The following is a 27,290-nucleotide window of genomic DNA, read 5'->3' on the forward strand; positions in this document are numbered from 1 at the left end:
CCCCTGTTCTCCATAGTGTGTTTTGGGCAACTCTTTGACCTCTGCACCTGACCGGCCCTGAGCTGCTGGTGTGGTAACTTTGGGGTTGCCTTGAACCCCCAACGGTGGGCTGCCTATGTCCAGGAACTGAGGCTTGTAAGTGTCTTACTTACCTCACAATCTAACCAATACTTAATTCCCCAGGAACTGTTGATTTGTCTACTTTTAAAATAGCTTATTGCCATTTTAACAAAAACTGTATATGCTATTGCTCTAATTCAAAGTTCCTAACTTACCTATGTGGAGTACCTTGCATTTTATGTATTTACTTCAAATCTTGAACTTGTGGTTCTAAAAATAATTTAAGAAAATATATGTTTCTATATAAAAACTATTGGCCTGGGGTTAAGTCTTTGAGTGTGTGTTCCTCATTTATTGCCTGTGTGTACAACAAATGCTTAACACTACCCTCTGATAAGCCTACTGCTCGACCACACTACCACAAAATAGAGCATTAGAATTATCTAATTATGCCACTATCTTACCTTTAAGGGGAACCCTTGGACTCGGTGCACACTATCTCTCACTTTGAGATAGTATATACAGAGCCAACTTCCCTCACTTCCACTGTGGCCCGCTCTGTGTGTTCTGGGAACCCTAGCAGGCGGACATTATTCCGACGGGACCTGCCCTCTGCATCGTCTAGTTTTGACTCCAGCCTTTCGACTGTGGAATTGACCTGCACCATCTGTTTTCGCAGAGCACCCACCTCCATCTGCAGCTCCAAAATGGAGCCCTCTGCCACCTTAACCTTATTCGAGACTTTTCTGAGGTCTGCCTGAAGGAGGTTGACCTCCACCGCCACCGTTTCTATCTTCTCTATGAGGGCCCCCTGGAACCCTGTACTGCTGCAAGAAGTTCAGCTTGCAAGGGATCCTCAGCAGTCACCGGCATGCTCAGAACATCTCCGGGGCCCCCTAATCGAGTCTGGCACTGTGACAGAGGCAGCGGCGTGGCGTACTGTTCCATAGTCTTCCCCTGCCACGTCGCCGCTTGCCGGTGTCGCCCCATCTCGCCACCAGCCAGAAACCAAACGGTATTGCTGCCTCGGGTGACCCAGAGGAGGAGTAAAAGTACCTGGAATTTGCAGCACCACTGGGGTAGTTGTCACCTGACTCTGCAATGCCCTAAGCCACAGGACTCTGTTATGTTCCTGCCTCCTTGCAGGCAGCCCCGGGCTCAGGCAAACCGGTCGCTCCCAAAATGTTCCACGCAGCAAGCCCAATGCTTCCTCCCTCGATGGCTCCGCAACCAGGCCATGGACCATGCACCAATAAGCCAGCTCTCCACGTGAGGAGCCACCACCTTCCCCCTCCGGGATGCACCTCAATCCATTTGGCTGCTCCTCCACAACCCCAACTTGACTAGTCTTCTGCCCATTGCATCGGTCCATTCTCTCCACTGTCTTTCTGAGCTGGTCCCCCCGTCCAGCCTGAGCTGTCTGCCGGCACGCGACCTGGATCCCTCCTCAAGCACGCTGCTGCGCTACAAGCTCCGCAGCTGCACCAGCCCAAGTGGCAGAGCCTCACACATCAAAGGGCCAGCAGGCCCACAACTCCACTTCAGGGGGCCGTCCAACCACCAGCACACGGCAGGCAAAGTACAGGAAGTCTGACAGAGGCAGCCGAGTCGCTGCCTCCTCCTCGCGCTGCCCGCCCGCACTCCTCACAGCCCATGACAGGCCTTCCCGGGTGGCACTGAATGCAGGGATCCAGAACCCCAAGACAGGGTTATAGTCTGCCGCATTCCCTTGGCGAGGGGGAACACCTGTTGTCTCAGGCACCCCAGGATTATGCCAGGATAAGGCAGGGATAACGGGAGCTCACTAGGAGCACGTCCCACCGGCCATCTTGCTTGGCCAGACCCAACCTGAAGTTTTATTACATTTAAAGTGCAAACAGGAAAAAATTAAAATGCAAATGCAGCAGCAGTTCTCATAGAATTACTTAAAATACCAACAAATCAATTGCCATGAAGACTCTCGGTTACAGGAATAATTCATTAATAAGGAAAACCAGTAAGACAGTCTAAGTCTCAAATGCACAGCAAATCAATAGAAAATGTGACAGCATCTCTAGCAAAAATGCAAAGTATGAAGATGTGGGAGGGAGGGGTACTGCCAATGGACCCTAATATAAATTGGTGCATAAAAACAGAGGAGATGGTCTACCAAACTGAGGGTGCCAGCGTAAATTTGAGCTAGTGTGGGGACCATAGAAAAAGAGCATGGCAGACCTTGATCTAGATGAGTAGAAAGGGGGAGGCCGACACCTGTGGGGGGGTGGAGGGAGTAATGACACCCGGACGAGAAACATTCAGGACTGCACTGTGAAGGGCGGGCCAGGAGAAGCTGCATAGGGATGAGGCAGAGGATGTGGTGGAGAAGGGAATGAGGGGGACAAGCTGGCAGGTGGCAAGTAATTGGGCTGCAATCTTCTATTGTGCTGTTGTACTCTGTATGAAATCTTATAAACATTTCTATACAAAAAAAAAAAAAAAGTCTTTGGCTCACTTCTATTCCAAGGGGTAATATTGCCAATTTGAGCATAGAAAATAATGAAAACTGCAAAGTCAATATCATGTGAGCAAAAGTATCATAATTTCAACAAATTATACTGCAATATTCTAACGTCATTTAATCCTACCATCTTTGTACTTACCTACTACATGAACACTGATTAGCCCCTTCTGACCTAATGTCATCCAGAGTTGTCAGAACTTACTAGTTACATAAACAACAGAAACACTGTGAATTAATTCAATACAGTGTGTTAGTAAGAAGTAAGTAAAATGCTTTCTCCAGCGAGTTCTTCAAGAACAATTTGTCATACAAAATAAACAGTGGACATCTTGCTGCATGTGGTGTCATGCGAAAATATAAACATACAATGAACATCATGAAATGGATGCAACGTTAACGAAGATGAAGTTGAGGCCTAACTGAGGTCTAGTTTAGCTACAGTTAAGAAACACACACTAAAACACATCATAACGATTTTGTTTCAACTGCAATAGCTCAATAATTATACACAAGTATAAATTTAAATGTGGAATGACTAATATTAATACACACATATAACTCATATGGGGAACAACGTGTACAGAGGCAACAATATTTCCCCTGGTACTGGCTGCAATATAGAACAGAGTAAGAGTGCTGCCAAGAGGTACTATGTAGAGGTTTTAAGTACCCCTGACAAGACAGAGGAGGGGCAGTCTTCAGCCCAGATACCTACTGTGCTTGATTGAGCAAGCAGTCTCTGCAACTTTTTAAAGGCCTAAGCCCAGCTTCTCCTAAAGCTCCTCCTGATCAGGAACATGATCTACAAAAGGAAGAAATCAAGTGAAGATTTGTCTAAATGGCAGAACTCAAACAAATGCTTCAGGAAGAAAAGGAGTAAGTTTTCTGCCAGTACCATAGGAAAGAGCCAGACATCTTACCTTTGCATGGGGCCATAAGAAAGGCAATGACAAATGGACAGGGACAGGGAGAGTTGGATTAGCATATATTTCCCTGTTTACCCCTTGAGAGATACTCTCTATTTCACAGGTGATGGTAGACTCGTTAATGGCAAGGCTCTCATCACAATGTACGATCTTTATTGAAGAGGTGAACAAAGGTGTTGAACCGGCAGTGAAGAAAGCATATTTAGCCTCTAATTTTGCAATTAGGGCCTCCACATTTACCAGTTTGCTGCAGCTTTCCAAGCCAGAAAAATGAATCAACCCTTTTGGGGGAGGTAACGTGGCTGGAAAAACGTCCCAGGCTCAGCCAATAGCACCTTCCAGTTCAGTTATGTTTCTTCTGAATCATGACAACATTGGGGTTCATGGCCAGCTTCCAGTAGGAAGCGGGCTGCTTTTTTTCAGGACAAGTAGAGAGCCTCAATTTGAGATCAGTGGGTTCCAACCAATATTCATTTCACATGGATCCAGGCGATTGTTTTCGGCCAACCCCTCTACCGCAGGATCCTTTGAATCGGCAGGCATTGTTTGAAGGAGTTCCAGCTCTACTACTAAAGAGGGCACTGATTCTGGTCCTTGTGGTAAAGAGGAAGGACGTTTTCTAATCAATCCTATTTTTGGTACAGAAGACAGGTCAGGGTTGGATCTGAATGCAGTATACAGGTTTATAGTGCATGACAAATTCAAGATAATGTTGCTGCAAACAGTGAGGGAATATATAAAAACAAAGACCTTCTAGCATCCTTATACCTCATGTACGCAATATCTTCATGTCTCGAAACACCAAACATCACAGAAATATCTTTTCTTTGCTGCACGAGATGACGAGATTACCAGTTACAAGTTACAAGTTCTACCATTTGGGTTGGCCACATCTCAGAGACTCTACCAAGGTATTAATGCAATAGCTGGAGCCAACTTGTGCGAAAGGCATTTTGATATTCCCATATTTGGATGACAGACTAATCTGTTCTTCATGTGTTTTAAGGCTCATTAGTAAGTGGCGGAGATCTGTGGCACAGCAGAAAGTCACAGATGTTCAGTAAACCACGAAAAGTCTAATCTGATGTGGATTCAGGATTTTTAATACATAGATGTGCACTTCAGAACACATTTGAATAAAGTGTTCTCAATGTCATCCTGGTAATAGAAACTAGTGTCATATATTTAAACTCTTCTGACCCAGGAAGCCTGACATTCAGACAGACAGTGAAGGTATAGGGTATCATGGCTTCAACAGTGACCATTCTACCGTGGGCCAGACTATACCTTTACCCAGTGTTCTATCATTTAATTCAATATTGATATTCAATACTGCAGTACAAACACATATTTTTTTTATATTCTGAAGTAACTCTGGCACTATAGTAGTGGTTAAATAAGGAGAATCTGGCCAAGGAGTTCTATCTGGAAGTTCTTCCCACAAAGATCCTGACCAAAGATGCAAGTTGTGTGGGATAGGGGCAATTATTTGGAGTGTTTTCGTCCAAATGGAAGCAGTTAAAGATTGGTCCAGTTGACATTGATATATTTTGCCCCATCACTGAGTGGACACAATGGCAATCAGAACACACAGCTGAGTTGTCCTATCATATGTCAACCATCAAGGGGGGCTTGAGAGTACACTTATTGCCCCTGGCTCAGGAAATTTGCACTTGGGCAGAGGCCATTGTGGCCTCTCCTCACATGAAATCTGTGTTCCAGGTAGGGAGAAGGGGCCTATGGACCATCTGAGCATGTTCTTACCCCCCTCAGTACATCTAGTCCTCCCTCCAGCAACAATACAGCAGATAGGAGTCATGCAGAGAAAATGTCTTAGTATAGCTTGAGGTTTCCAGTAAACAATGTCCTTTTCTGCAAAGTAATCTGGAATCACCTGATGTTTTTGTCTTTTATGCAGTTGAGATCGTTGGACCCAAACGTTTTAAAGAGGAGGCAAACTATTACAGTAGGTGGACCACCAATATCCCTATCCCCAGGAACCTGAGGTAAATTAATATAAGCAAGCAACAGTGGGTCTTTTGGGCCATTGCATTAAGAGCCTCAGTTGCATGAGTACTGTGCCTCACACTTGTAGCACCTCAAATGAATAATGTAATATGATTTTCTAACTATGCAGTGATAAACGAGTAACCTACGTTTGGGTGGTATATGAACTCTTGTGATTAACTAATAAGGCCACAATTTATGTGGTCTCAAATATTAACGCCATTAATGGAGTTACCCTGAATGAAATACTGCTGCGTGCATCATATTAAAGATGATGCAGGAAGATGTTTGGAGTCACCAGTCTTCAAGAGGGTAACCATTTTAATGATTTTAATACAGAAGCTATGGTCGAATGGTCTGGAGTTGGAGATACGTTGGGCTGCCATGACTAGAATGCTTTTAATGGAACTAGTTCAGCTAAACAAAGATCTCTGTGAGGAGGGATCCCATATTTCAGCCTACATAAGACCAGCCATTGGGCTGCTTGTGGTAGGTTATGACATCATAGTTTTGAGTTTGTGTAATAAGAAGTGTGCCCTGTTTGGAAATTGATTTGATTTAGGTTATTATTCAGCTGGTTGTCTTGGATAAGAACTGATGACTTTGTAGTATCAATGGTGCCTTAGCCTTTCAAAGGTTTTATGTCATTTAGACACAATGTTATTTTTGGTGTCTGAATTAAAGAATTAAGTTTTAATAAGGATTAGTTAGTTAGAGATTGTATAGCGGCACCAAACACATTATTTATGTGTGGCACTGTTCTTCCTACTGTAGTTGGGAAATTTGGGTTAAAACAAAAGGAGAGCTATATAAAATCTGTGTACTGGAGGTATGAGATACTCCGGGAATTTAGTAGTTTGCCTACTCTTTGTTAGTGGTTGAAAATGATGGGCCCTTGTGATATGATGAAGGGAACAATAGTGGTGGAGATAGGGTGCCATAGATTTTGACCCTTTAAGATAATTTCACAAAATATGATCTGAACAGTTTTTAGACTGTCCCCAAATTTTGAAATCTGGATACTAGGCTGTCCGTAAGTATAATGTGATTACTAGTGTTGAATGCTGCTGAAATATCATACATGCTTTCCCTCAGTCCAACAATTCGAGGGCACTATCTATAAAGTTGAGCATTGGCATTTCCTCACCATTCCTTTTTCTGAAATAGGACTAGCAAAAGGTAAGTAGGCCATTTTCTTGCATGTACTAGTTCATACCAGTGAGCTAAGCGTGCCATTTGCTTGAATGTACTGGTTCAGTTCCTTGGCCACAAAAATGTCAATGATGTTTGGTTGAAGTAATAGCCAAGTGACTGATCTGAAGCTCTCGTACTTTTAAGCTCAGCTTTTAGGTGCTTAAAAATAGACTTCATTTTGCATTTGGATTGGAATGTTAGAAATATGTTTTATTATGTTTCTTAAATGAGAAGACGTTTTCAATAGCAGAGAATCAGTTTACTTATGTTGTCTGGCAGTTTAAGGCATTTTTGGCCTGTACTTTTATCAACAGTAATACATGGGTGGATTTACTTTTTTACAGTTGTATTTTGATTTTTTTAAATGTAAATTGTATTTTGAAAATGTTGGAATTGCATCTTTTCCTAATATATTTTAGGGGTGTTGAGAGCATTGACTGGAATTTTTCTCCATTTACATTCAAGTTCTCATGGCCATGTCTTTTAAAGTTGATACCTCTTATTAACCAACAGTCAAGTTGTCATTGTTCGATTAGTTCAGATGCACTTCCTATTTCCACATAGCCGAGTGGCAAGGTTGTCATTTTGGAATTTAATGGGATATATTTGGTCTTTCTGTTCTAGGTACAGTGAGTCTTAGCCTGACTTTCTAAATGTGTTTTACACAGTAATTCTAAAAAGATTCTGGCGATTGTCTGACCAGTCAGTATAATGGGGTCGTGGGTTTTGATACAGTTTGGTCAGGCACTGAGAAGGTAAAAAGTGGCTGTTTAAAGTGTGTGGGTTTTTCACCTAACTGCTATAGGTTATTTTCATCCAGAAATTAAAATAAAGTTTATATTAAATAGCAGAACTACAATTCCAGTGCAGCTTAAATTTACCTATATTGATTAATTCATTGGATGGTAGCATTTGGGTAGTCACAAGGTCTAACATGTTCTCAGTGCCCATGTGGCTGTTACATAGAGGGTAATTAATACAGATGGTGCAGAGTGATCAATGTATGGTGCATGAGATCTTTATCTGGAGACATTCAAATAAGGAGTTTTTTTGGACTACTCTTAGACACACACATTTATTGTTGTCCTTGTGTATCACTGCTACTCTATGATGAATCTTATTTTCCCTGGCCTTTCTGAAAATCTAATTGCATATTCTGACAGGATAACATTGTCCTTGAAGGGATTTCAGGGATGCGACAACCAAGAATCAGGCATTCTAGTATAAAGGCAAATGCTCCAATTGCCTCAGTTCACACTACTGTTAGAGCACAGAGACTATTGATGAGATTCACAATGTAACTGTGACGGATGGGCATGGTATATTGCACCAGGTAGATGACTTGTTAAACAGTTTGTATCGCTACTAAGATTTCTTCTGTATGTCAACAGAGCAGTAGAGCAACTGTAGTCATTGAGCGGAAACTGTGGTTGGTGGTCATCTCTGGGTCTTTTTGAGGGTTCCTAGAAATGTAGTGTTGTTTTAGGAGAGTTCAGTGAAGAAGGCATAAAGAGGACAAATTTTTAGGATTTGGGGTAGAAGGGGGTGAGATAGCACAGCAGGCACGGCATAGTTATTGTCTATTGTGGTAAGGGTTGAAATGCTAAGAAAGTGTAGAGATTTCATTTTGTGAAAGAAGGCTGGACAAAATTAGACAATCTATCTTTGAAGAGATTTGCGTTATTTTTCAATTCTCTTAAGTGTCACAATTTTGCAATTCATATTTAATTATTTCTGCTGGAGCTGTTAGCAAAGAACAGCAGATCCGTAGTTCTGTTTCTGTCTATCTGTCAGCTCATAGCGCTTCTGGATTTCTTGAGAGTGCTTACTATTTTATGCTTCTGTCTGTGTTTTGTAATATATCAGAGGGATAAGTAATTTAGAGGGATTTGTGTGTTTCAACTTAATTAGGCTCCAGGATTTGTAGTGTTCATTTAGCAGCACTTGTGAAAGAACAGTAACAAAATAAGGAGGTTCTGCTTGGAGTTAAAAGTCACAGGGTAATTTTGAATGGCAAGCACAATCTTTCAAGGGATAAAGTAGCATGCTGTCTTGGATTCAAGGGATGTTAAAGGTAAAATGTGTTACATTTTGTAAGGGTCATTCGTGCCCAGCTATTCTAAACTGTGGGGTATTTGTCCCCTCCTCATAATAGTTCATACAGTTTAATCTTGCTTTGCTCCCATTTATGCTCATCTCCCGTTTAGCTACCTTTATTACAACATCCCCATCCTTTTCATCATTAAGGCTTGATTCACCAATCATCTGGATTTTACTCAGCCATACAATCCAATCATGCATCTCCCACATAGCCATAGCGTGTGGACTCACAAAATATCTCTGCCACTCACAACTATCCTAGTTACATTCTGATATTTCGTCTTATGTGCCAGATTAATGCTTTCATCCACCTCATCCATCACACTCTATCTAATCTATTACCTAAACATTTATACCAACCATTTGAATTCACATGCACAGCCACCCATCACCCTTTCTGCTCTCTTAACCGTAGCAGGTACAATTTCCCACATTATCACAAAACCAAAGTGATGATCACCTCAGTCCAACTGACCGTGTAAATTACTGCAACCAGACATATCAAAATGAATAATTTGGACATTTTTATCTCTACTTTTTATTCTGTGAACTGAAGAGACCCGATCCCTCTTAAATGATCTTACCGCCTTGCTATTGTCTACGTCCACTAGCACCTTTAAATCACACTCCCACACAAAGGGCAACCTATACCATCTGAAATAACCAAATGTTCTTTTAAGAATTTCCTGATGGAGACTAATAAAGCTCTCAAGTTGTTCCACATTGAAGGTCATAGCCAGTGGTTAAAAATGGGGGAAACATGCCTATAAAGCATGGCCAAACGTCACACTCAAGCTCAGTGTATTGTGGCTGTGGCCAAAAGGCAGTAACCAGTGGAGGTTATGAGCCTGTTTGAAAGGTCCACACCTTACTCTAGTATATGCTCGGGCAACTAGGGCCCGGTATTAGTCCCAGTTCTGCCCAGTTCTAGTTGGCATCGCGTAAGGAGATGCCTGCCTGGAACTAGTGGCGGGTATTCTGAACTTGTAGTATTTATTAACACTCTCCTTTATACTCCATTAGCTTAATACCTGGTCCTTTCTCGAGAAGATAGACTGTATGTATGTATGTATGTGTATGTGTGTGTATATATATATATATATATATATATATATATATATATATATATATATATATATATATAATTAGGAGTCAGAAGCAGTTGGTGCTTTTCTTTTAAAATGTGATTCTAAAAATCAACTAAGATTGTATGTTTGACCACCTCCTTGCTCATGGCTTATACTGAGTTCATAGCTTATGGAGTAGATACTCTGTCATCACCCCGCCACCCCCATAATCTGCTGTCTGACACAAGTACTCCGACGAGATCAAGAACCAAGGCCATCAACCCCAACTGTGGCATCGCCTCTCACCGACTCACCAAAGGTCCTTTCTCCTGCCACCACTGCCACTTCTCCTGCGACTCAGGAACCACTGCAAGTTCCACCCAGCTGATGCCCACCCTCAGGCCTTAACTCCACTGCGCATTACTAAACGCCTGATCCCTATGAAACGCACCATAGAAATCTGGGACACCATCACCAACCTCGCACTGACATAATGTTCATCACCGAAACATGGCTTGGGCCCACATCGGCACCGGCCATCACAATGCTCCCAGGATACAAAATGACCAACCGCAACTGCCCCAACAGGCACAGCGAAGGCATTGTCATCACCCACAAGAACTCCGTCCACTGCTCCACTTCAGACGACGACACAACCCTGATCATGGAACACTTCAACTTCCAGATCAAAGCTGATACCAAAACCACCATCAGAGGAACCCCAGCCTACCGAGCCCCGGCCCTGCCACAGCTTTTGCAACTCCATCCTGGACTTCACTGCCCCTCTGGCTATCGACTAACCACTACATCCTCCTAGGGGACCTCAACTTCCACAAAGAAGACCCGGACGACTCTAACTCTGCCTCGCTCCTCAAGAACATGAGCATCATCAGCTTCTCTCAACTCGTAAATGCCCTCACGCACATCGCAGGACACTCTCTGGGCCTCATCTTCTCCAACAGCAACAGAGCCAAGTTCTCCCAAACCACCATGGTAAAATGGACTGACCATCACATCGTCCACTTGACCAATGAGGGATGGCCTGAAGCCCTGATGAGACCCCCAACACTCCCCTGCCACAACTGGAGCAAAATCACAGAAACATCCTGGATCTCAGCCCGCAAAGAAGACAGACCCACCCCCGCAGACACCCCCGAACACCACGTTCAAAATCTCCTCAGCAGCCAACACCATAGCCCCCCTGAAGTGTACCACCAATAGGAAACCCACCAAGCAAGCCAAATGGTTCACTCAAGATCTGCTAACCCTCAAACGCCACTGCAGGAAACTAGAGCGACACTGACACAGCAACAAACCCCCACTAACCTCGACTCTTTCGGTCTGCCCTCAGCAGTTATCACCACCGTAACAGGGAGACCATGAAAGAAGATCTCAGTGCCCGTATCAAGGCCAGCACCAACCATGCCAAAGAGTTATTCAGCATTGTCAGAGAATTCTTCTTTCCTTCTGCCATAGAGAACACAATCCACCGCTCCCAAGCCCTCTGCAACATGCTCTCTGACTTCTTTCACCACAAGCTCGCCGACGTCTACAGCAACTTTGTCCCCTAGGCCACCAATCTCGACCAATCCCTGCACCCCAACCCATACCTCTCCACTCCACCGGATCGCTGAATGGAAACAGTTCTTCACCGAAGACACTATCGCCATCATGACCTCCATCCAGTATGGATGCCCCGCTGACATCTGTCGTCACCGCCTCTACAACCTAGGAAGAGAAGTGAATGGAGCCTCCCACACAGAAATCCTCAACTCCTCCATCTCCACAGCCACCGTCCTCGATGCCTGGAAGCAAGCTGAGGTGAAGCCCCTCCTGAAGAAGCCCTCAGCTGATTCTAACGAGCTCAAGAACTATCGCCCTATCTTGCTCACCTTTTCTCCTGCTAAAGTTGTGGAAAAGGCCATCAAATGCCAGCTCACAGACTTCCTCAAAGTCAACAGCCTGCTTGACCCATCCCAATCTGGCTTCCCCCCGCCCCCAACCTTAGTATCGAGGCCGCCCTGATCACAGCAACCAACTACATCAGACACCTCCTTGACCTGGGAAGAACAGCGGCTCCCATCCTCCTCGACCTATTAGTGGCCTTCAACATGTCTTCCACCACACCCTCATCAGTAGATTCCACAGCAATGGCATCCAAGACAGCGCACCCCTCTGGATCGCTTCCTTCCTCTCCGGCTGAATGCAAAGGATCCCCCCCTCGTCTCCGCACCCAAAGACATCCTTTGCGTCGTTCCCCAGGGCTCCTCCCACAGCCCCACCCTCTTCAGCACCTACATGACACCACTGACCGACACCACACACACCCACAGCTTTAACATCATCTCCTACGCCAATAACTCCCAGCTCATCCTAGCCCTCACTGACAACGCCACCACCACACTAAGAAACTTTAAAAAAAACATGACTGAAGTCGCCGCCTGGATGAGGACCAACTGCCTCAAGCTAAATTCTGACAAAACAGAGATCCTCATCTTTGGGAACAAGCCCTACACCTGGGACGACACATGGTGACCCGCCGCCCTAGGTCTCCCTCCCTCCCCTACTAACTACGCACACAACCTCAGCATCCCTCTGGACACCCAATTCACCATGAAATAACAGATCACCGCTGTCTCCTTTTCCTGCTTTTGCATGCTTTGCAAGATATTCTGATGGATCTCCATAGCAACCAGGTAGACCCAGGCCCTCATCTCCAGCCCCATCGAGTACAGCAACGCACTCTATGCCTGAACCATGAAGCGGCTCTTGAACTGCCTCAAGACCATCCAGAACGTGGCAGCGAGATTCGTCCTTGATCTCACCAGAAGAACCAGCATCTCTCCCCACCTCAGGGCCCTCCACTGGCTCCCTGTCCAGCAAAGATGTCACTTCAACTCCTCACATGCACCTACAAGGCCCTCCACCAGGCCGGACCCACCTATATCAACAAATGCATCACATTCCACTGATGTGCCAAAGAGCTCCGCTCAGCCAACCTCGCCCTGGCCTACATCCCCCACATGCATTGGGATCGCCTCGAAGGTCGCTCCTTCTCTCACTTTGCCACCAAGTCCTGGAACAACCTCCTCCTTCGCCTTTGCACTTCCCCTTCCCTGGAAATCTTCAGAAGCCAGCTAAGACATGGCTTTTCGACTACCATCACCAGCTGGCCAAGGCTCACAGATTCCCCCCCCCAGCGCATGGAGACCTCCTGGGGTGACACGTTAGCGTTCTACAAATATCCGTGATTGATTGATACAGACCCTGTGACTCTAACATCGTTTTTGCATTTCTGATTTGTGATACTTGGTCATAATACACTCTGCAAGTACCTGGAAACTATTTCATTTTGACTAATTCAACCTTAGTTATGTATTTCTATGCATAATGAATCATTTAGATCTTCTACGGTTGTAGCTCAGAATCCTTTGCGTCTTATCTATTTATTATCTTTAATTGACAAATAGCCCTGACTCAATTCATTAGGCTGTTAAACCTTAATTGTTATTTATGTCTTTCACAGATACTACCTGTGATTCCCTGTTCTTGCAAGGACCTACCCCCCTAATCCTACAGTGTCACTGACACTTCATATGACTGATCATGTTTGAAATTATATATGTATGCATGGCTGCCTGTTACGATGATGTTGCACTGCACCTACTTTATACATACGGCAAATGTTTTCTCTGTACACCCTCAAGGCCTAGTCCATGCAATAAAACAACAAAAAAATTGCACTAGTGAAAATATTGTTGCTTGTCAGCCAGCCAGGAAGGGGTCAGGTATGTTATATGAGTGGTGGTTGAGCCTTCATCCCTTCCAGCATACTGGGTTTATGAGTCTCGTCTCAATAGATCTATGCCCCGTCATTCTTAGGTAGTTCTGCCACTCACACGTTCCAGGTTATATATTCCTCACAATTAGCAGACTCTAATCCTTCCCACTAAAGAGGCGCTAATCCCCTCCCACAATGCATTAACCATTCTCAATCCAGCTTCCTCTTATATTACTTGTTGACATTATGCTTAACTTTGACCATTTACAGTGCTCCGCATCCTTTTCAGGATAGGTTTATGCTACAGAACTGCCATATACATACATACCTTCCAGGGAGTATGCCCTTCAGATTTAGCAGGCTCGTTGCCCCACATACTTAGCATGTCAAAGAGATTTCTATAGAGTTCTTTTGCTGTTAATCTGCCCTCACAATGTTGACACCCCTTCTACTTAGCAGGTTCTTTGTCTCTCTCATTTAGCACCACTTCCAAGGGATAATACTCAACATGAGACAGGAGTTGATTAGTCAGGTGTTTGTGCATAAAAATCATGAATTTCTTGCATGGGTGAAGGAGTGGAAGTATTGGGGAAAACTGTTGAAACCACAACATTTGGAGCCAAAGAACTACATAAATCAACTTTTATATTAGGGATGGCAGGCCATCTTTTTCAACATAGAAGCATTTATGGACTATGACGTGGCAATAGACCTACCTGCAGTCATCTCCTCCTGTACTTATCACATACTTATCGTCATGAGAAAAGCGCACGTTGGTCACATGAGCCGAATGCCCAAAGTAACGCTTGTGCTTGGCCTGAAAAAGGACAATGATTACAGATAAACATCATCTATGTAAGAAAGAAAATGTCCACCAATCCATATGACTCATGCTTTAACATTTGTGATAAACTACTTATCAAAAGGAATGACGTTGGTGTTATACAGTTGTAGTTATTCTCAACACTATGAGTGGGTATGATGAGACAATTCGATGCCTTTATACAAAAAACTCATTCTAAAGCATGCAATAATAACACACTTTATTGAAAACATACACAGATGATTTATTGTTACTGTGTGCTACATTTTTAGTTTTACAGAGCAATGTATCTTATTACTAAGCACTGGTTTAGGATGGTTGTGTATCACAGTATTGAGGTCAACAATATTGGCTTACAAAAATATTGTATTCACTACATAGCCTACCACCATGATGTCAATTCCACATCTACTTACTCTGACAATGTAATGATAGTTGATACAGAGGATATGATATATTTGTCATTTGATAAATATCATGCTATATAGTGACCCCCACTGTTTTGGCTGCACAGTGTGGAACTTACCACATCATACCCTAATCATTGCTCAGATGCTTCTGCACTCTGTAAAGGACCTAGTAATATCTTAATGTTAGGCTTCAAGACAGTCTCAGTTAGGCAAGGATGCAGGTGCATCAACAGACTTTCATGGCAAATAAGGGTTTCACACTTTTCCAGTAGACCCATCTCCCTGGACGATACAAACTTAACAGGCCTGTTGCCTCTCGACTGGCTTAAAGACTGACCCAGTGGATGTTTGAGGACAGGCAGGGATGCTCAGCTAGGAAGCTGGATATCAGGGAGAAGAAAAAAAGAGGAGTACCAAGTACAACCCCACAACATCCGATTTCTTCACCACCACCAACTTATGACTTAGAATAGCAAAAGGAGGGTCTTAAAGTCCACAAGAGAGAGGGTTCCCTCTGTCTTTGGTAGCGGGTGTAGATTTCCGGGCAGCACCACATAAATTGGTGATAGAACAAAATTAAAACTTTAGAGATCCGAGGAAACCTGTGAAGGTTCCTTCAAATTCCTTAACAGTTCTGAAGGAAAAGCTAAAACTCGACCTAAAACATCTTTGAGAGAGGGGGGTTATGCTCACAGAATACACAGCTGTCCCTTGAACTGCAGAAAGAGGCATGATGTTGAGAAGCTGAACAACCTGCCTTTAGGTAATTATTTTAATACTTAACTACTTCTCACGCATGTCAGATACAGCTAATATACAATAAGCAGTCGAAGATACAAAACAGGTTTGATAATCCAATAACCATTTCGATATCAACTTACAAATTTTTCACTGCACGGAAAGTCAAAAAGTTTCACTAGGCCAAAATCATCTCCGGTAACTATGTTCAAACCAGCATGTGTCACACAAGCACAATTCACATCCGCTTTGTCAGCATTCCGCGGCCAAATTCCAAGGACTTCATCTCCCAGAATGCTGTTCCAAAACAAAATGATTATTATTTCCAACACATTAATGTAGACATTTTAACATCTAACTCAGTTTTACTTAACAGATAGAAAAGTGTAAGAAAATGCATAACTTGAAAAAATAGGACATACAACACATTAATGTAACAACACGCTTTTGGATAAATACTTTATTGTAGATGTTTTGTTCACAAAAAGCAGGCATCATCAGTTCATGCATCCTCCTTTTCACAGCCCTTAAACATTCAGGCAAATCTTCACAGTGGAGACAGACCAGATATCTTTACCGTTAATACATTTTTAAATTTTTGTCTGGCTCCTCAATGACTGGTTCCTAAGAGTCCCCACCCCAATCACCCGACCTTATGTTGTGTCTCTGTGGGGTGCAGCTTTCAGGGAAGTAATAGAGTTCCTCTGGCATTTTGGAACATTTTTGTAATGCTGTATTTTGCATGTATACATGGTCGCTTGAATGACTCCATTCAGTCTTGTTGAAGAAACACAGGACTTTGTAACGGTGAGTAGAGTCGTATTGTTATGGTGGTTTCCTTGTGACTGTGCAGAGCCACTTAGGCATCTGCTGCAGGTAAGACTCAGTTGGGGCACATTTCAGGGTAGGGCCACAGACCAGCAACAGGCAGGTTTTGTTGGGGCAATCCTCTTCGGTACACTTTGGCAGCCCTGCAGAACCTCCGCTTTAGCTCTGATGTCATGTTCTGAGAAGGAATCAGATTGGTCACACTTTAATGAGTCTCTGGAGTCAACTGTTCTTGTCCAATGTGACATTCAGCTACTCCTGCAGCGCTGACCCATTCATTCCCTCTTCTCTCAGACACGATTTTAGGACATGGAGACAGTTCTTCATTCAGATTGGACTCCTGGTGATGTCTCCTCGCCTTTGGGAAGGTGACTGTTTTGCAGACACCAGCCCTGGTTGTGCAGTTCTCCATCTGTGTTAAACCGGGCATCCTTGGAGTAGTTTCCCCTGTCTTTTTGCCCCTGCTTCCTGTATTGTTGACTGTGTGCTGGACTTCGTTTTTGTTGGTACTCTGGACACTTTACCACTGCTGACCAGTGCTAAAGTGCAAGTGTTCTCTGTGTAAACTGTATTTCCAATTGGCTTTTCCATGACTGGCATATTTGGTTTACTAGTAAGTCCCTAGCAAAGTGCACTAGGAGTGCCCAGGGCCTGTAAATCAAATGCTACTAGTGGGCCGGCAGCACTGATTGTGGCACCCACATGAGTAGCCCTGTAAACATGGCTCAGACCAGCCACTGCAGTATCTGTGTGTGCAGTTTTAAACTGCCCATTCGACCTGGCAAGTGTGCCCACTTGCCAGGCCCAAACCTTCTCTTTTATTACATATAAAGCACCCCTAGTGTAGGCCCTAGGTAGCCCCAGGGGCGGGGTGCAGTGCATTTAAATGGTAGGACATGTACTCGTGTGTTTTACATGTCCTGATAGTGAAATACTGCCAACATTGTTTTTCACTATTGCAAGGCCTATCTTTCCTATAGGTTAATATGAGGACTGCCTTTACATATCTTTTAAGTGCAGTTTCCCACAGGAAGCAGATAGAGATTTGGAGTTTGGGGTCTCTGAACTCACAATTTAAAAATACACCTTTTGGTAAAGTTGGTTTTTAGATTGTCAGTTTGAAAATGCCACTTTTAGAAAAGAACCATTCTGTGCCTCTGCCTACTGTGCAATCCATGTCTGGGTTAGACTGACAGTTGGGCTGTTTGTGAATTCCCTCTAGACAGTGACACAAAGGGAGGTGGGGAGTGTCCTGCATATCCTGATGAGTCTCCTAAGCTAGAGTGGGGAGGGAAGAGCTGACACCTGCGCTGGAAAGTGCTGTGCCTGTCCTCACGCAGTGCGGTCTCCAACCTCCTGGTATGTGTCTGGGGCCAGGGCTGGGCAAGGCAGGACCTTGTCAACAACAGAGTCTTTCCTTTGAAGCTTGCCTACTTCAAATGCAGAAATGGGTATAAGTAGTGGACCCAAAACCACAGACTTTTAGAACACCTCTGGATCAAGAGGAACCTCTGCCAAGGAGAAGAGCTGAAAAGCTGGAGGAGGAGTACTGCTCCTTTGCTGTGTGTGCTATAATGGGTTGGCCTGCAGTTGCTGCTTCTGCCTTAGGATACACAGCAAAGTCCTATCTTTACCCTTTCTGTTTGTGAAGTTTCTCCAAGGGCTTGGACTGAGCTTGCCTCCTGTTAAGAAGTGTCAGGGACAGCAAAGACTTCACCTACCAACCTCGGGGTTAACTTGCTGTGGACTCTAACTAGCCAGGTGGTGCCTATTCCAGTTTCTGGGCCCTTGGGAGTGAAAGCTGGTTGAAAACCAAGAAAACCACGTGCACTGATGCCGAACGACGCCTGGACTGATGCCGCTGCCTGACCACGCGATGCCACCTGCAACCAAAGCTGTGGTCTCCGCTGGATTGCGACGACCCCGACTGACAACGCAGACCTGCCGCCACCACAGCTCGCTAACGTCTTGTGACTTCTTCACTCCTGAGTGTCGTGTCACTGATGTCCGTGACACCTGACTCTACCGCGGCACCTGCAACCCCGTGGAGTGATCGTGGCCCTGTGACGTTGTCCCACCATGTCATCACCTGCTGGACATTGACCCTGCCAGAGTGTAAGGAACCAACGATTCGCGATGATGCTTCTTCATCTCCCCTGCTCCGCAGCAAGGACCCGATGCTTCCCACCGCCACCTCGGCTCCACTGCTCCGCAGCACTGGAACCGACACCACACCGGATCCAGTGATGCCTCGCTTCCCCAACTCCGTGCACTGGCTTGCTTCCTCACCTTTAAAAGGTACTGTCCTGGGGGGTCCATGCAAATTCGTGACTGGTGCCATTGGTGTCAGATTTTTGGTAACGACTCAGTCAGGACGTTGTGATAACACCAAATTGAAGCATTTGTGTTTTTATGCACTATATTCAAGTTTACTACTTGAAAATTCATAACTCTGCTAATGTATGTTGGTTTTTTGTTCTTTTGGGCTTGTTTTAAGCCGATAAATATTGGCTATTTTTCTAAACTGGTGTTGAGTACTTTTGCAGTGTTTTCAATGTGTTACCGTGTGTGTTGGTACAAATACTTTATGCATTGCCTCTTAGATAAGCCTGACTGCTTGTGCCAAGTTACCAAGGGGGTGAGCAGGGGTTATCCTAGGTGTTTTTCTCCCTTACCCTCACTAGAGTGAGGGTCCCTGCTTGGACAGAGTGCAAACTGACTGCCAACCATAGATCCCATTTCTAACAATCTGTACTTTGTACCCAAACTGGTTCTGACTCTCCTTTCATGTGTACTTCTCAGGCTGGCTTCCAGACTCAATCTTTGCCTGACGTGATGCTTCTCACTTTGAACAAAGGCTGAAGTACCTACAAAGAAATGTGAGCTTTTCGTACCTGGCCATCAACAGCCACACTGACAATGGTCAAGAAGAGAGACAAAAGGGTGGCCTCTTCTAAAGGACCCTTGACACACTTAACAACAGAGATGGCAGTCCAAGCTTTCATCAAACGATTGTACTCAGGAAGTCTAATCAGCAGCTCTTTGCAGCAAAAGGACCTTATTAAATTGCTAAGAGAAAGCCTGTCTATGTTTCTTCACTTTAGTGTCTAGATCCCCTCCCTACAGTATTACTAATGTCAGCAATACACTTCCACTGCCTGGGAAGATAACCTGACCTCAATCTTGTGTAGATTAACAGGTCAGTGGTTTTCAAAATCGAACCCATAGGCCTCCTTCACTCTGATTGTCGCAGACACACAAAGCATGTGTCACACTGACTGCAAAGATACAGACAGGCACATATGCCCTGGCATGTTAGTGCAAGGATCTGGGTCTAGCTTGTAGTTGTAGCAGTGGAACTTTACACAAGTGGCCAGTAGGACACCACTTCTGTGACAAAGATACAAAGGTCTTGTCACGACTGTATGACTGCTAAAACACTGAATGCTACCACCACGAGTTTAAGTGCTATTACTCCTGACCAGGGCGGCAGTGAGCTGTCAATAAAGAGAACACTGTGATGTGCACCTCAATGTCCATGACGAATTCAGGACTGTATTTGAGCAAATGGAAAGGGTGTGGGTAAGGCTAAAATAATAAACACTAGGATACCAAATACAGTTGGGCACCGTCCTAGGGAACACGGCTGTACACTATGTACGGGACATTCCTGTCTCAACATGTCATTACATGCAGAAACTTAAATGTACTCAGGAAAGGTGAAGTCCCCTCAAACTCTCAGCAGGAGTGGACTATTTCATCTAATTCCCTCCTTCATTTAGTATATAGATAAAAGAGACTCTGTAAATACACAATTTGCATTGGTTTATGGTTGCCTTGTTTCATGCTCAATGATCCATACAACACTGTGGGGGTCAGAATGAATAAAGGAACGGTGAAGAAGTTCAGGTCTACATTATTCCTGACACTACATGACTCCCTCCACCCACGACCCTATAAAAACCTCAAAACACCCAATCTGAAGGCCAGTCTCAGTGTTTTACACCAAATTGTGGTGCCAAGGATCGTTTTAATACCTTCACATAGCCCAGTCACGTCCAAATCCACTCCATGTGCCTCTCAACAGGTCCTCACAGTCTTAGGTGATTTTTCTGTGTCTTTATCACAGACTGCCATCTTGACTGGTGCTCACAGAGTTCCAGCCTCTGTTTCTGGCTCTACAGTAAAATTATCTCTTTACTTTTGGTCCACATGCCTCTGATTCAACTGGCTGACATCTATCTATCCAGTTCCAAATCTCTTCGGCTGAGAAGAACAGCAAGGTTTTGTCTTCAGACTAGATATTCAGATGTACCAGGAAAACTATCATATATATTCATAGCACTTATCTCCGATAGTCTTCTTTGTCACTTCAAAGCTTTTTGTGCTACCTGGGTGAAGTCAACAAAATCAAACACCCTAGCCTTTTCCTGCAATATTGGTCCATGCTAACTGTCCATGAGTAGAATTGTGTTCCTGTAGTTCAGTAAGCATGTATTATCATCCTGAAAGCACCCAGCAGGCAGGACAAAAAGGGGCCCTAGGTGCGTTCCCTACAGAGAAAACGAATGACAGCCGCCAAGGCCTTAGGGTTTAGGATCTACTCCCATGGAAAGGGTTCCATACACGAGTCCTGGAGTAACGATATCTAGAAACACATTTTTTTCTAGCACTGCTGTCTCTGTTGGAGATCTGTCCTCAGTCACTACATCACACTTTTGTTCTAGATTTTTTTGTGATTCTTGGCATGCAGCCAAGGCTTTGTTTCCTACATTAACCCCCCTATCCCTTAATTGTTGTATTCTTGGGAGACTTACGTAATGGTTTTTGTCCAGTTGATGTTATTGCTTTGTTCCCACATGTCCCCTTGTCCAGTTAGCAGATATTTTCCCGTGGGAGAAAAGAAAAGGGTTGTCCCCGTTTCTTTGCCTCTACAGGATCGCTAGCATCATAAAAAACTGTCACTTCTGCACCTCAGAACCAGCCTGTTCCAACAGATATATTTATTGAATCCACCCCAGGCAGTCATAAAATGTGCAATCGGGGAGCAGTCCCAAGTCACCAAAGCCAAAATGCATGTTGAGGACTGACTATTGGAAAAGTCCTCACTAAGTCTCCACCTCCTTCGAAGAAATAGCAAGAATCATGGCATACCACTGCCAGATGAAAGGCCCACTACATCACCATAATGTGCCCGAGAAAAGTCTAATCACTAGGGTGGGAGGAAGTGAACCAGCTTGGTTAATACCAGTCTCAGCAGCTTATTTGTTCCTTAATGCCCAGCCACCACTCACCTCAAAAGCTTTACTCCCATAAGCCTAGCTCAGTCGTTCACTACATTGATGACACTTGCTATGGAATCCAATCAGGTCTTCCACATGTATTTGTTTAAAAAACTTTTAAATTGATTTTCAGGGGATACGTTCGGACAACAAGTACAGTGCAACTTAGTCAATGTCTTGCATGTCAAAGCACCTTGGATTTCACATGCCTAGTACGAGGTTACAGAGCAAGTGATAAAGGCTAAAAGGAATATCACAAAAGGCAGAAGTGGCCTTGACAGTATCAGTAGCTGCTGACGTTGCGAAAACCAAAGGTTACATGCATATACAACAAACAACTTAACTATGCATGTCAAACATTGCTATTTCTTTGCGTAAAGACCAAGCGCACAACCCTTAAAATGATGACATAAAATTACCCCCAGTTTGTAAAATATTTCCACAGCATCTACAAATCTCGCTGTGCATGGCTTTCCAAGTAACCTTGCAGGGGGCTCAGAACTCCCCAAGTCTGGATCGCTTGGGGTGGTGCATGGCAAAGCAATAGGCAGAATTAATTCCATAAAAAGTGTCCGACAGCCATGCTTCTCTTTTAGGTGGAGGGCCAGGGCATGGCTTCTCTAAGCTTGGCCAACAGAATCAGCATGACTGTAATCACTATAACTGGCGTAGGGACATCTGCCACGTATCCCAGTAGTAATTACAGGAGTTAGTACCAACTCACAACCCGTTATAAATACGATTATTTCACCTACATTTTGTCAAAAGGAAAATAGAAGGGCAAGCTCAGGCCAAATGGAGGACGTTTGCACTATCACAGGGGCAGCGTGACAGAGGGTAGTAGGTCATATTGTTAAATTTGTATGTGTAATACATTCTATCTATAAATTTAAAGTGGAGGAGTATATGCTTATTGCCCATAGAGTTCTGCTTGACCTGAGAGCAACAATATTTTCATACCCTGTCCTCAATTATTCATTCCTTTTTCCCAATATTATTTAGCCAATGAAAAAAAGGATTCCATAGCTGCAATGCACATACAGTATAATTTGACTACCCAAATCTCATTACTGCTGAAAGTCATTAACTGTGTTAAAGGGCAATAGTCGGGTAGTTCATGAGGAAATGTCGAGAATGCCGCCTTGGCAGCAAATTTAAGTCTAAAATAGATGAAGGTATCCAAGGGGCTAGATGTAACCTTCAATTTGTATTCTTCTAATGTTAACAATTCTCCTCCCAGGAAAAGGTGTCCAATCTAAGAAATCCCTTTGTTATGCAGTGATGCAGGTACTGATAGCTGGAACATGGAAGGGGTCAAAGGTTCCACTCCAGAGTTAAAACTGGGGAGTATAGTAAGGTATAGCCAATGCTGACCGCCAGGGTCCACCAGACCCAACGTGTACAGCACACAGTACGGACATCTAAAGAAGATCTAGACTGCTTTGTACACAGCGCAATTAGCAAAGAACCTTAAGCTACTTGATCTCTCTCATCCACCAGGTGATGCAAGCGAGAATGTGGATCCTGCCAATACACTGCGTAATGAGACTGGGCAGTCAAATGACATGTGTAGCAGTCAGGGACTCCTCCCTCTAAAAGCATGATAAGAGTTCCCCACTTACCCCTAGATTGTTTCCTAGCTCGTACCAGCCTAGTCAGCATGGTCTTGAGAATACTAAAGAATTAAATGTTCAAACGGACAGAGGATTTATGAACAAGTAAAGGAATTTAGGCAATATCACCATTTTGATAATGGCAATCTGGCCAGCCACTAACAACGGGAGACTAACCCACTGCTCCACTTGGGATTTCATCCTGTCCAAATCGGCCCATAATTGTCACAGATCGGGAGGTTCGTATCAAGGTGTATCATAATTCCCAGATAGTCAATGGTGTCATCATTTCATTTTAGTATAAATTCTGTGCCCGGCTGTGCAGTATGTGGAGTAAGGGAGAACAGCTCTGATATGTGCCAATTAATCGAAAGCCCTGACATGCCACCATATTGCACTATTTCCCGTAATAAAGGCAGGAGATTGTGACCATGACCTTTAACTAAAAGAAGAATGTTATCCACATACAGCAAGATTATCATCCTCCTGTCTGCAAAAAGTATCTTCCACATGCATCCTGACAGGCACTCAGAAGGAGAAAGCCTTGTCCCATACACCATCGGCAAACACTGTCAGGAACAAAGCCTGTGCCTCATCCACTTAGCTTCACTCCATAGAACAGGAATTGGCAGACTACTGTTTCTCTAATGCTTTCCACTCCTCTCTTGCTCTTGGAAAATGTTGGATGAGAAAAAATAAATCCAAATCCCAAAAAATGAGTGCCGGTGGCTCCACTGCTACTTTATTGCATGTGTAAATCTTTCGCAGTGGAGGCAATGGAGCCCATGTACTGAAGCCACCCCAATGAGATAAACGGGAAGGATAAAGGGAATTAATAATGTCCCCTTCCAGTCAGAGTCTAGCCAGTCTGACCACAAGCTGCTACATGCCATGTGCTTTCACGGGCTTGTAGATATTTGCTACAGGTACAACAAAACTCTGTATACAGAGCCATAAGAAAGTACCTACATTTCCAACCAGAAGCATAAAAGGGTTATCCATTCATCAATCAGCCTCTGGCAGGTCTAGTCTACGGTGCACCTGGAGTCCTTGGTCAGCCACAGTGATGATTGCTCTCTGACATGACTCATGCCACTCAACCCTATTCTGCTGTCAGTCAAGCAACTGTCATGAAGAACTGCCTGTACTGTCCACAGGGACAGCAGGAGTACACGGTAACTGGGAGTAAGCAGCAGTGAAAAGTGGCAGCCCTCGATTGACTCAATTCTATAAGTAGCACACAAAAAGCCTATGATGAGCAGCCATGGGAAAGTTAGGATGAGGAGTCATATGCTAGATTGTTACAGTAGAAAAATGTGGTACAGTCATTTTGAGCACATGTGCGAACTTGAAGTTTGTTTTGCAGTAATTAAAAAAAATAATTTTGAGCAGAACTGGGAACATTTTTTTGGGGGATAGGAATATGTCTTTTTACATGTTTTATCAGCATGTGTGACACTGTGAATGCAAAGGAGCACTATACAAAGGTATCTGATACAAAGATATCATTTTAATACCGTCAAACACTACAATACCAGCATTTAGAATATTTACTAAATCTGAACTAAAGTACTAGGTTTTACTATGGAGTATCAAGGAGTTCTACACCGAAGCAAGTTCCCAGACTCAGTGGTAGCTCAATTTAACGATTTGAGAAATGTACACGTCTTGGGAGCTCATTTAGGGCTCAGGGGGCAGGACACGCTGCCCACTATGTTGAAGAGCACTGCCTCTCCGGCGAAGAAGCACCTGCTACATTTAGAGATATCTGTCTTCTTGGCTGTGATCAAAGTGAAGTGTGGTACGGCAGATATATTTTCATCACACCTGAATGCCAGGTGGGCCGCTGTGTTATTTCAGCTGCTCGCCATTCTCAACGTGGAGATTTGTTGCAGAAAAGCAAAAGAAATACGTCCCTGATATTCATGGAGCTTTCTCTATGCGCGTCAGGAATTTTTTTAATTTTACTTCCAGCGATTGCCAAGTAGGTTACGGGAAAGAAATATCGGTGTCAGTAGTACACGTCAAATAGGTTGGATCACTGTGACCTAGAACTTCAATGGTAGTTGGGCTTGTGGGTTAGGGGTTTCCAACAATGCAGCTGTCTGTGACTGCACTGGTGAGATCACCAATGTATGGTGGTGCTCCCACACCAACACACTCTAAATGAGGCTCTTAAACTGCAATAAAGAACTATTACTGCTATCATCCAAGCTTTAAAAGCAAGACATGCAAACGTAAAATGCAGGTTGCCTTCTTGGCTAAATGGACAGTGACTCCTTTAAAACATGCATGTAAACATTGTACATTATTCATGAAAGAGGAAAATTGATGGAACTTACAGGAGCAGAAAATTCAAGTCTAGTATATGTGTAAAAAAAGTCATGTTTCAATACAACTCTGTGATTCCATGTAATCCTGAAGACACATTTGTTTACTGCAGGACCAGAACAAGCTATACGATTACCTTGTCCAGGTGGCCCACGTTATCCTCTCAATGAATGCAGCATCCAATATCTGTTTTCCTGATGGCACTTCATGAACTTGACGCTTATAGGCACCAGTTGAAACCTGTATAGCGTTTACAAATGTTGGTTAAACAATGTGTCACGATGACAGTGCACATGCTCTTGACAATTTTGTAAGATTTTACCACAATAACATCTGGGAGCTTCATTACATTTCACTGCTAGGTTAGTAACTGATACAATCTAATAAAGATATGACGGGACTATCTTTCAAGGGTGATATAAAAACATCATTATACCACTACAAGATTGCTTGCAGCGCGGTTAAGAAGAAGTATAACCAAATTCAAATGCAAAAAAAATGTACTTCAATATTGAACATTATTTGAGAACTTTTAATTGTTTTAGCAAGTGCAGAGGCTTGTATTTGACTTTGAATCTTTATCTAAATTGCAGCCAGTTTACCAATGAAATAGAGAACGAAGTGTCCTTCACTGGGTAGAAAACATACAGCCAATTTATTAACTACATGGAACATCGGTAAGCAATGAGCTGCATCCTTATCTTTGACAGAGCTCAGAAACTCCTCTCTTCTTGCTGCTTGTCCGTCTGTTTGCACCACCTGCTTGCCCACATCATTTGTTTCATATAGTTAATAATCCGTGCATATTTAATCTATTTGTGCTTACGCTGAAATACTTGCTTGTTAGAGTATTTGTATGAAGTTAACTGGGCAGACTATATTTGCAGAACACGGCCATATACTCTGCATGTGACTCCCATGGTATGGCCAGAATTAAGGATTTGGTGGGCTAGTTTTGGTGGTGGAATTTCCATCTGCTAGTGTGGCAGGCGAGTGTAGGGTTTCTGCCACTCTGGCAGTGAAAATAGTGTTGCTTTTTGGAGGTGATATCTCCATCATGTGACTGTCTCCCATGCAGGAGGAGCTACTGTGGTGGCGGCGGGGGTAGAATAGAATCACTGCTGGAAATGTTGCTGTGCACCTATAGAGTTGTGGGATTTCTGCTATCTACTGGCAACCATGTAGTGTCTACACTGTTTCCAGCCATGAGGGTCTTTCAGGATGCTATCTCTGTCAGAGGCAGATCCACCACCATGGATGCAGGCAGTTGAACAACCGCTATTAAGTTAGCATTGCACACTGGCAGACTAGATGTACAAGTTACTTACCTCCGCTAACAAAATATCTGGTAGAGACATATTCTAGTTGCCAATTCCTTACCTTAGACTTCTAGTTGCAGATTCCTTACCTTAGAATTTCCCCCAGGCGTCAGACTGGATCCGGAGATTTTTCTTCAAGCAATACCCTTGCGCGCCGGTAGGTGGCATCGGTCGACTCCGCGGGCGTTGTTGGCGTCGTAGTCTTCATGATGACGTCAGGAGTAGTATATAGACGCCGTCCTCGCGCAGTGACGTCAGCTTCTTTTAACGACTTTCCACGCGAAGGCGCAGAGCCGCTAAGAACACTGAGA

At 43.9% G+C, this 27,290-nt stretch overlaps 1 protein-coding gene across 2 annotated transcripts in view; it reads right to left on the reverse strand.

Moving 5' to 3' along the window:
- Positions 1–27,290, reverse strand: part of EML6 (EMAP like 6) — an 854,573-nt gene that overhangs the window by 20,080 nt on the left and 807,203 nt on the right. For both annotated transcript variants that reach the window (XM_069234186.1, XM_069234187.1), the window contains exons 38-40: positions 25,797–25,900; positions 15,750–15,903; positions 14,352–14,452 (exon numbers count right to left, since the gene is read on the reverse strand). In XM_069234186.1, coding sequence (XP_069090287.1) covers positions 14,352–14,452; positions 15,750–15,903; positions 25,797–25,900 — 359 coding nt within the window. The remainder of the gene's footprint in view (positions 1–14,351; positions 14,453–15,749; positions 15,904–25,796; positions 25,901–27,290) is intronic.

Source organism: Pleurodeles waltl, chromosome 5 (assembly GCF_031143425.1).
Source record: "Pleurodeles waltl isolate 20211129_DDA chromosome 5, aPleWal1.hap1.20221129, whole genome shotgun sequence".
Taxonomy (NCBI): domain Eukaryota; kingdom Metazoa; phylum Chordata; class Amphibia; order Caudata; family Salamandridae; genus Pleurodeles; species Pleurodeles waltl.